At 43.4% G+C, this 9,969-nt stretch overlaps 1 protein-coding gene across 1 annotated transcript; it reads left to right on the forward strand.

The window, feature by feature from the left end:
• The first annotated feature begins 2,248 nt into the window (after positions 1–2,248).
• On the forward strand, positions 2,249–8,783 carry BCDIN3D (BCDIN3 domain containing RNA methyltransferase). The gene is given in 3 exon segments (XM_021704863.1): positions 2,249–2,501; positions 5,952–6,517; positions 6,519–8,783. Coding segments are annotated over 3 exon segments (876 nt in total). The 5' UTR covers positions 2,249–2,267; the 3' UTR covers positions 6,595–8,783.
• The last annotated feature ends 1,186 nt before the right edge of the window (positions 8,784–9,969 follow it).

The raw sequence follows: 9,969 nt of genomic DNA on the forward strand, positions 1-9,969 counted from the left end.
ATCTACAGGCACAATATTGTACAACAGATCTCTAGGCCTTATTCATCTTGCATAACTGAAACTTTGCAGCCATTGATTAGCAACTCCCCCTATCACTCTCCCCCCAGTCCCTAGCAACTACCATTATATTCTTTGTTTCCATGAATTTGACTATTTTAGATACCTTACATAAGTGGAATCATGAAGTATTTGGCCTTCCATGACAGCCTTATTTCACTTAGCAAAATGTCCTCAAGGTTCATCCATGTTGTCACAAAGGCCAGGATTTCCTTCTTTCTTAAGATAAATAATATTCCATTGTATACAATACCACATTTCTTTTATCTATTCATCTGTTCAATGGACACTTGTTTCCACATCTTGACTCTTGTGAAGAGTGTTACAATGAACATGGGAGTGCTACTATCTCTTCGAGAACTTGATTTAAATTCTTTTGGATAAATACCCAGATATGGGATTGCTGGGTCATATGGCAGTTCTATTTTTAATTTTTGGAAGAATTTCCATAGAGGCTGCACCATTTAACATTCCCACCAACAATGTACAAGGGTTCCACTTTCTCCACATACTTGCCAAAACACTTGTCTTTGTTTTTGTTCTTCGATAATAACCATCCTAACATACGTGAGGCAGTATCTCATTGTGGTTTTGATTTGCATTTCCTTGATGATTAGTAACATTGAGTGTCTTTTTACATACCTGTTGGTCATTTGTATGCTTTCCTTTGGAGAAATGTCTATTTAAATCCTTTGCCCAGGGGCGCCTGGGTGACTCAGTCGTTAAACATCTGCCTTCAGCTCAGGTCATGATCCCGGGGTCCTGGAATCGAGCCCCACATCAGGCTCCCTGCTTAGCAGAAAGCCTGCTTCTCCCTCTCCCACTCCCCCTGCTTGTGTTCCCTCTCTCACTGTGTCTCTCTCTGTCAAATAAATAAATAAAATCTTTAAAAAAAAATAAATCCTTTGCCCAGTTTTTATTTATGTTATTAGTTCTCCAGCTATTGAGTTATAGGAGTTCCTTATACACTTTGGAAATTAATTCCTTACCAGATCTATGGTTTGCAAATATTTTCTCCCATTCTTTAAGTTGTCTTTTTACTCTATCAATGGATTTCATTGCTGTGCATAAGTTTCTTAGTTTGATGTCATCTCACTTGTCTATTTGTGCTTCTGTTGTCTCTGCTTTTGGTGTCATATTCATGAAACCATTGCCAAGATCAGTGTTTCCTTTTTTTTTTCTAGCTATCAGTTTCAGGTCTTACATTTAAGTTCTTAATCCATTTTGAGCTGATTTTTGTGTAAGGTAAGGGTCCACTTTCATTATTTTGCTTATGAGTATCCAGTTTTCCCAGCACCATTTATCAATACTGAGTTTTCATTCAACAAATATTTATTGAGCATCTTTGGGCCAGGCATTATGGTAGGTATAGGGGATTCAAGGCTGGGAATAACATAATGGTTGCAAGCACATCCTCTGGAACCAGACTGCCTGGGTTCAAATCCTGGTACCATCATTTCTAACTGCATGACCTTGAGCAGGTTACAAATTGGTTGTAACCCACTGTCCTCATATATAAAAAAGGGATAACTACGGTCTTTTCTTCACAGGAGTGATATGACGATTGAAAGAATATATGTAGAGGTCCTAGTCAAGTGTTTGGCACCTGATAAGCACTCTCAAGTGCTGGCTCTTAAGGATGGTCCTTGCCTCTCAAGGAGCTCACAACTTACAGTTGGCCCTTTCCACCTGACTCACTTGGCAGTCAGAGCCATCTTGGTCTTCTGACACTTCAAGTGACCCGTAGCTTCTGGCTACCTTTTCCTGGAACCATGGGATGAACCGGGCGCACGTTCCTGTATCACAGATTCTTTGCGTGACTCTGGGTAAGTAATTTCTACCCTCTGGATCTCACTTAATGCACTTGTAAAGGAATGTAGCTGATCAAAATTTGTTTCCAACATCCCAACAAACTTCTTGTTCTGGGTACCTCAAGTTGAAACTGTCAGCTTGGGCAAGTCACTTAACCTCTCTGCCCTCATTTCCTCACCTGTAAAATGGGATAATATTACTAACCACCCCCTAGGCTGTGGTGAGGGTTCAACAAAGCAACGCAAGTCCGGCTGGCAGCGCTCTCCCCGCGGACGTCAGCCTTCAGACCCACCCGCCTTTGCCATTCAACGCACGCGCGCTGGTGCCCGTGCAGCTCGCAAGCCGGCTTCCGACTTCCGACTTCCGGTTCCGCCGGGACCCAGAGACCAGACTGACTAATGGCGGCGTCCACGAAACAGGCTATGGGGGGCGTTGAAGAGGCCGCGGCGGACGAGGAACCGCGAATTCTGGAACCCGGGGCAGCCCCATTTGGAAATTTCCCTCATTATTCCCGCTTCCATCCTCCAGAACAACGGCTCCGCCTCCTGCCCCCGGAGCTGCTTCGCCGGCTCTTTCCTCAGAGTTCCGAAACGAGGCCGATCCTGGGGCTCGACGTGGGGTGTAACTCTGGGGTGAGTGACGGGGGCGGGGTCGGAGGTTGGGAGCCGGGCAGTTGGCTTCCTCCGCTTTCGCTGGGGCTTTGGTTCGGGCATGGCGGTCACACCCATCACGACTTTTCCAAAAAGAATTTAAAGGCGTCGCGTGGGTCAGCCCCGTGCTGCTGCTACCGGACCTCTAGGGTCCCACCACCATCTCTCTTAGGAACCTTGGGGAGGAATAATTTTTAACTCCGTTCCAAATTCCTGCGTCCCCACCCGTGCGTTCGCCACCTCACGGCCAAACCTCATGTGGGAAGGGTCACCGTATTTGGGCTTCCGGCACTTGCCTCCTGTCTAGCGTAGCTGGCGACCTGGCTTCAGAGACGGGGCTTCCGGAGACTCACCTTTGGGAGCGTAGGGTTGGGATTGGTTTACTGGGAGAGATGAGCCGGGGTGACTGAATCATGTTTGGAATTAAGACTCCTGTGCCATATAGTGTAGGATGGACCCTGGAGCCAAGTGGATATTTATTTAAAAAGCAATGAGTTGACTGAGTACAGTGGAGAGGATCGAGAGGGAGAATACAGCCTCCTGGTGGAGGAAGGCATTGCCACGTCTTCTTACCGCAAAGTATTCTTAAGCGTAGAGTGATTATAGTGAAATCACATACAGAATATCGAAATGTCTCTCTGACACCTATTGTAACTACTAGCATATCCTAGAGGAGCAGACATTCTGACCCTGTGATTGCAAATTATAGGCATGTAATAAAAAGTAAGTCTCTACTCCTGACCCTAAATTCTCCTTTACCCCTACACAATGGCAACCGCTGTTTATAACTTCCAGGATATGCACCCTATGTGTACACAAGCATTTATGTATGTATAAATATCCTACCTCTTTTAGCTTTATACATAGTAGCACACTGTTTTTCACCTTGCTTTTCACTTGATAATTTGGAGGTCACTCATGTCACTACATTCTTTTTTAGCAGCTTCAAAATTGTATGGATGTACCATAATTTATAGGGTGCTTTATTTACATTTCTAAAACGCCCAGGCCTCACTCTAGACCACCTGATTCAGGATCTTGGGTGATTGAACCCTTGAGTCTGTATTTTCTTTTCTTTTCTTTTTTTTTAAGATTTTATTTATTTATTTGACAGAGCACAAGTTGGGGGAGCGACAGGCAGAGGGAGAGGGAGAATTAGGTTCCCCGCTGAGCAGGGAGCTCGATGTGGGCCTCCATCCCAGGACCCTGGGATCATGACCTGAGCCAAAGGCAGACGCTTAACTGAGCCACCCAGGCACCCCTATGTTTTCTTTTTTAAGCTTCTAGGGTATTCTGAGATTGGGGAATTGAGGATGGAGAGGGTGAAGAGATGTGGAGGAGTGACTGATGTAGCAAAATGACTAGTCAAACTGGCATACCCAAAATCAGATTGGAAGAGGGAGTCAGAATAGAAATAAGTATGGTAATGGGGAGAAAATTAAGCAGCATAGTATAGGACCTTCCTACTCAAAATGTGGTCCTTGATCTACAGCATCAGTATGACTTGGGTGGCTTATTAGAAATACAGAATCTCAGGGGGCACCTGGGTAACTCTGACAATTAAGGGTCCGATTCTTGATCTCAGCTCAGGTCTTGATCTCAGGGTTGTGAGTTCAAGCCCCGAGTTGGCTGCATGCTGGGTATGGAGCCAACTTAAAAAACAAACTAGAAACACAGAATCTCAGTCCCCCCCACACACAATCTATTAAATCAGCAGCCTTATTTTAATAAGATCCATAGGTGTTATGCATATCATTAATTATTAATATGGATATTAAAATGTGAGAAGCCTGGTATAGAGGAAAGAATCTAATGTAACCTAAATCATTCCATGTACTATGTGTGACATTGGACAAGTCACTAGCCTCTGAATCATAATTTTTAAAATACAGAATTTTTTGTGAACTATGCCACACATACAGAAGAGTGCATAAAACATAAATTTACACTTTATGAATTATTATAATGTAGACACCTTTATCACAATAGTCCAAATCAAGAATGAAACATTGTGAGTACCCCATGAATCCCTTATATCACTTCCCCTGTTCATAAAACCCCCCTCCACCCAAAGGTAACAACTAGCCTGATTTTTATTATTTACTTGCTTTTCTTTATAGCTCACTATTTTTGTATCTCTAAACAATGTAGTTTAATCTTACCCATTTTTGAACTTCATATAAATGGAAGCTTACCATGTATTTTGTTTTGTGTCTTGCTTTTTTACTCAGAATTATCTACTCAACATTGTCATCCATATTGATGCACTGAGCTGAATTCCTTCATTGTAACTGCTATTTAGTATTCCATCTTAATGAATATACCACATTTAAGTATCCATGCTACTACTATTGGACATTAGGTGATTTCCCGCCACACTTTCTTCACTTGCAAAAAGGCCTAAGTATTTTCCTTACAGGATTGTTGCACAGAGCAAAATGAGGTGATACATAAAAATGCCTTGAAAAAATGGATTAGAACAACATAAATTTGAATTGGTTATAATGGTTATAGAAGTCAACGCCAGAGAAAGGAGATGGTGACTTGTTTAAGAGTCAAAGGTGCTGAGATGGTGAAAATCACAAATCATTAGACTTGGCTAGAAGGAAGAAGATCAGCAGTGACTTTTTTTTTTTTTTTTTTTTTAAAGATTTTATTTATTTATTTGAGAGAGAGAGAATGAGAGAGAGCACATGAGAGGGGGGAGGGTCAGAGGGAGAAGCAGACTCCCTGCCGAGCAGGGAGCCCGATGCGGGACTCGATCCCGGGACTCCAGGATCATGACCTGAGCCGAAGGCAGTCGCTTAGCCAACTGAGCCACCCAGGCACCCAGCAGTGACTTTTGGGAGTAATGGATGTAGAAGCAGAATACATCTCAGAAGGGGGTAGTGAAGCATAAGCCAGGTAGTAAAATTGAGGTTGTAGAGCGAAGGCTAAATGAGGAATCTCTGGAATCCAGACTTACCCAACTACAAGTCTGAAAAGCAGATTTTTATAAGCTGGTGCTTGCTCTGTTCCTCACCTTCCTGGTAAGGGACACTGGTTATGCCCTTGGAACTCTTTCCTCCTCCCTAGGGTCTGAGATACCTAAAAAAAGAAAAAAAGTGAGTTTACCAGCATATTACTTAAGGTGGGAAAGACTGCTCTCAGCTCCTTTGCTGCATTCATTTGGCTGTAACTTTCAACCATACAACCCAAAGTACCATCAATGTCAGGAAGGTATAGAGAGGACACATTATAGCCTGAGACCCCTGGAGGGGGCCGAGAACCTGCTCTGTGGAAAACTTTTTGGGCAACCTGCTTAACCTAGGAGCTTCACATCCTATAAAGCCAAGGGTAAGTGACAGTCCAATGGGATGATAAGAGATAGAGGTTTTTCTTACATTCACTGGTTGAGAGCTGCAATGACAAAGCTCTTTTGGATTTCTCTAGGATCTGAGTGTGGCTCTGTACAAACACTTCCTTTCCCTACGTGATGGGGAGACCTGCTCAGATGCCTCAAGAGAACTCCATCTACTCTGCTGCGACATAGATCCAGTCCTGGTGGAGCGAGCTGAAAAAGAATGCCCTTTTCCTGATGCCCTGACCTTTATCACCCTGGACTTTATGAATCAGAGGACCCGGAAAGTTCTCTTGAGCTCTTTCTTAAACCAGTTTGGACGTTCAGTTTTTGACATTGGCTTTTGCATGTCAATAACCATGTGGATTCATCTGAACCACGGGGACCATGGCCTATGGGAGTTCCTGGGTCACCTTTCCTCCCTTTGCCGCTACCTCCTTGTGGAGCCACAGCCCTGGAAGTGTTACCGGGCAGCTGCAAGGCGTCTCCGGAAGCTGGGTCTTCATGATTTTGACCACTTCCGTTCCCTTGCCATCCGAGGTGATATGGCCAATCAGATTGTGCAGATCTTGACCCAGGACCATGGCATGGAATTAGTATGCTGCTTTGGCAACACCAGCTGGGACCGAAGCCTTCTGCTCTTCAGGGCAAAACAAACCAGAGACTCATCCGATTCCTGAATTACTGACAGAGGAAGGGAAAGAAAGGAACAGATTAAGATTCTGGAGACAGTGAGACAGGAGGGCAGGAGGACCAGGAAAGAGATACTGAATACTAAGAATTAGGTTAACTTGCCTTAATTCATGATTGTAAGGCAGCCTCAAAACGTGGCAGAAGCTTTTGTCCAAGACATACAGTTGAAAGAATCAGTATCTATTCCCTACTGTTTGAGTTGATCCTGGAAGAGAATGTATCTGTGGAGCAATGAGCTGGGTTATCCAGATTGAGATGGCCTAGAGAAAGTGATCCTGGTTCTAGGATATGGAAGGGGCTGCTTCTAGTGGTTAGAGACTTATACCAGGCTAGCCTTAGAATGTATCAGTTTCATGGGCAACTTGAATCTAATCTGGCTTCTTCAGGCTTTTTCTGGACTTACTCATCCTGCCTTTCAGGCAAAACCTCACAATACAAACTGGAATGAAGAGTCACTGGCCTGGCTAAAGGAGAGTGTTAGTAAGAAAAACATCTTATCTTTCCAGAGCAGGTCAAGTCTCCAACATGCCCAGGTTCAGCACAACAGGTAACAGATACTGGCCAAAATGCACTGACTAGCATTTATAAAATGTTTAAAAGATTTAAATTATGAACCCAATATCCAGCTGGTACAAATGAAATTAATGAAGTGGGACTGTATAATTATATATAATAAAAGTGACTTGAATATGATTTAGAATGCCCTGTGATTCTGGCGTAGGTAGGAAACTTCTCCTTTTAACAACTCTATCCGGGGAGGTTTCAGCTCAAGAAAAAGAACCTCACCCAAGCTCAGAATGGAAAACATGCCAGAGAGTAAGTTAATTCAGGACTTTTTTTGTTAGCGTCCTCTGCCAAAGCATACCAGTATGGGGGTGGGAATATGTGGAGGGAAGCAGGCATAAAATGCAGTCTACAATTGGATGACTTTAGCATCAATGCTATGGGATAGGTGTCACTGATGTTTGTCAGGTTTTGATACCTATGAGTTGAGTCCAAGGGAAGGTGGAAGATGGAGAAAGATTTGTTTGGTGGAGAGAAGATGAGAAAACAAAATATACCTAGCTAAGAAGGGAGACTAGATTGATGAGCTTCAAAATCCTTAAGATCTATTATTTTCTGAAGTTACAGGAGGAGTAGGGAATAAGAGAGTCTGAACCACCAGTTAGACATTCGACCTTTTGATGGAGAAGTTAGTAAAAGTTCCTGCTAGAGAATTTCAACTTTATGCATGAGAGAGCAAAAACTGGTGCAGTCCCTAAACGATAGAACGGAACCAAAACCTTCATTTAGGAAAACCAATTTTTCTATTTTGTGCAGGATAATTATGTGGTTGGTGCTATTTCCAATCTCAGACTCCAGTACTACTTTTCAGTCTTTTTATATTCCTGCTCCTGATCACTTTCATCTTAGTGACTCTTCTAGACTTTTACCCTTCTGCAGGTTCTTGACTCTGTATCCCTGCTCCATTAATCTAAGCAGATGACCTAACCACCAACCAGCGCCATTCTTGTTTGCTGTGTCAGGAAGTCTTTTCTTGCCCTCAGTCTTAAACTCCTTCATCTTCCCTCCTTTTCATTTCTGAACTTACCCAGTGAGCTTTTACCCAAATAACCTCTGCCCGAATTCCTGATCCCAACCTCTACTACCTCTCCCAAACTGTGCTTTATTGAGGATCCCCTTGGTGTATCCTTGGCCTCATTGACTCCCTGTCCACCTGCCAACATGCTCAATTCTCTCTCATCTTGAAAACCACCAGCTTTTCGTCTGTCCAGTCTCCCTTCAGGTTTATTCAGTCTCTCCCTCCATCTCTTGACCACCAAACATGAGCAAAGCCCTTGAAAGAATAGACCCCACAGCATCTGCTCTCTCATTTCCCATTCAATGCCAAATCCTGAGGCTTCTTGTTCAGTCTTCCTCCTGGGTCATGGCACTATTCAGCACTACTGACCCCTTCTTTGAACTGCTCTTCCTTGGTTTCTTCACTGTGCCCTTCTCCCTTTATTCTCTTCATAGCTATCTCTTAGTTTTTCTCTACTCTTAAAGCAGTTAGTTCAAATTTTAATTGAACTTAAGTTACCTGGAGAGTCTTGGATTCATCTCCAGAAACAGTGATTCAGGTTAGGAATGGGGTCTGGGAATCGGTTTGGTTTGACTAGATTTGAGTGTTTTTTTTGCATTTTTTTATTGTGGTAAAATGTATATAACATAAAATTTACCATTTTAACTGTTTTTAAGTGTACAATTCCATGGCATTAAATACATTCACAATGAGGAATTGGTTTTTTGTTAAAAAAAAACCCCAGGTGACTCTTGGCAAACCAAAATAGACCACACTTTGATTGCTTAGGGTCCCTTAGGGTCCATCCAGTCCTCTTCTACATATTTTTCCTCTGGTGAGTTCCTCCACTCCCATGCCTTTAGCGACCACCTATATGCTAATAACTCCCAAATATATTTGTGGCCCCACCTCTACAGTTGTAGATTAATATTTTTCCTGTTTTGTAGTCATATCGTCTTAGATAGTTCTTAGTTACCTCAGAGTCAACAATATCCCAAAGCAAACTCTACCCTCATTCCAAACCTAATCCTATCTGTTGTTGCCATCCACCCATTGCTCAAGCTGCAAACTTCAGTTGAGTCTTCTCACTTATACTCCCCACACTGACAAAGTTACAAAGTCCGGTAAATTGTACCAATTACATGTAAGTCCCATTTATTCCATCCACGTGGCTGGTGCCTACCAGGCATTTCTGTGTTAAGTCATCTACCCTCTAATCCCTGCTGCCAGTGTTCCTTTCCTCAAATATCTAGTTATGCTAGTATTATGCTTAAAAACCTTTAGTGGTTCCCTAGTGCCTAGAGTCCTGTCCTTTATCCAGTGCCTAAACCAATGTTGTTCAATAGTAGCCACATGGTGGGGTGCCTGGGTGGCTCAGACGGTTAAGCGTCTGCCTTCGGCTCAGGTCATGATCTCGGGGTCCTGGGATCGAGCCCCACGTCAGGCTCCCTGCTGAGCGGGGAGCCTGCTTCTCCCTCTCCCTCTGCCTCTGCCTGCCGCCCCTCCTGCTTGTACTCTCTCTCTCTGTCAAAAAAAAAAAAAAAGTAGCCACATGGTATTTAAATTTAAATGAAATAAAATTTAAAGTTCAGCTCCTCAGACATTCTAGCCACATTGCAGGTGTTCAATAGCCATATGTGACTAGTGGCTACCTTATTAGCACAGATTTAGACCATTTCCATCACTGCAGAAAGGTATACTGAACAGCGCTGGTCTTCATGCTTTTCCTCCACACACCAGTCACACTGAACTCACCTACCACCCTGTCAGATGTGCCATGTCCTTTCATACCTCTGAGACGTAGCACAAACTCCCTCTGTTTCCCTTCTTTCTCCCCCAGCTCTACCACCTTGCAA

This window comes from Neomonachus schauinslandi, chromosome 5, assembly GCF_002201575.2.
Source record: "Neomonachus schauinslandi chromosome 5, ASM220157v2, whole genome shotgun sequence".
In the NCBI taxonomy this organism is placed as follows: Eukaryota; Metazoa; Chordata; class Mammalia; order Carnivora; family Phocidae; genus Neomonachus; species Neomonachus schauinslandi.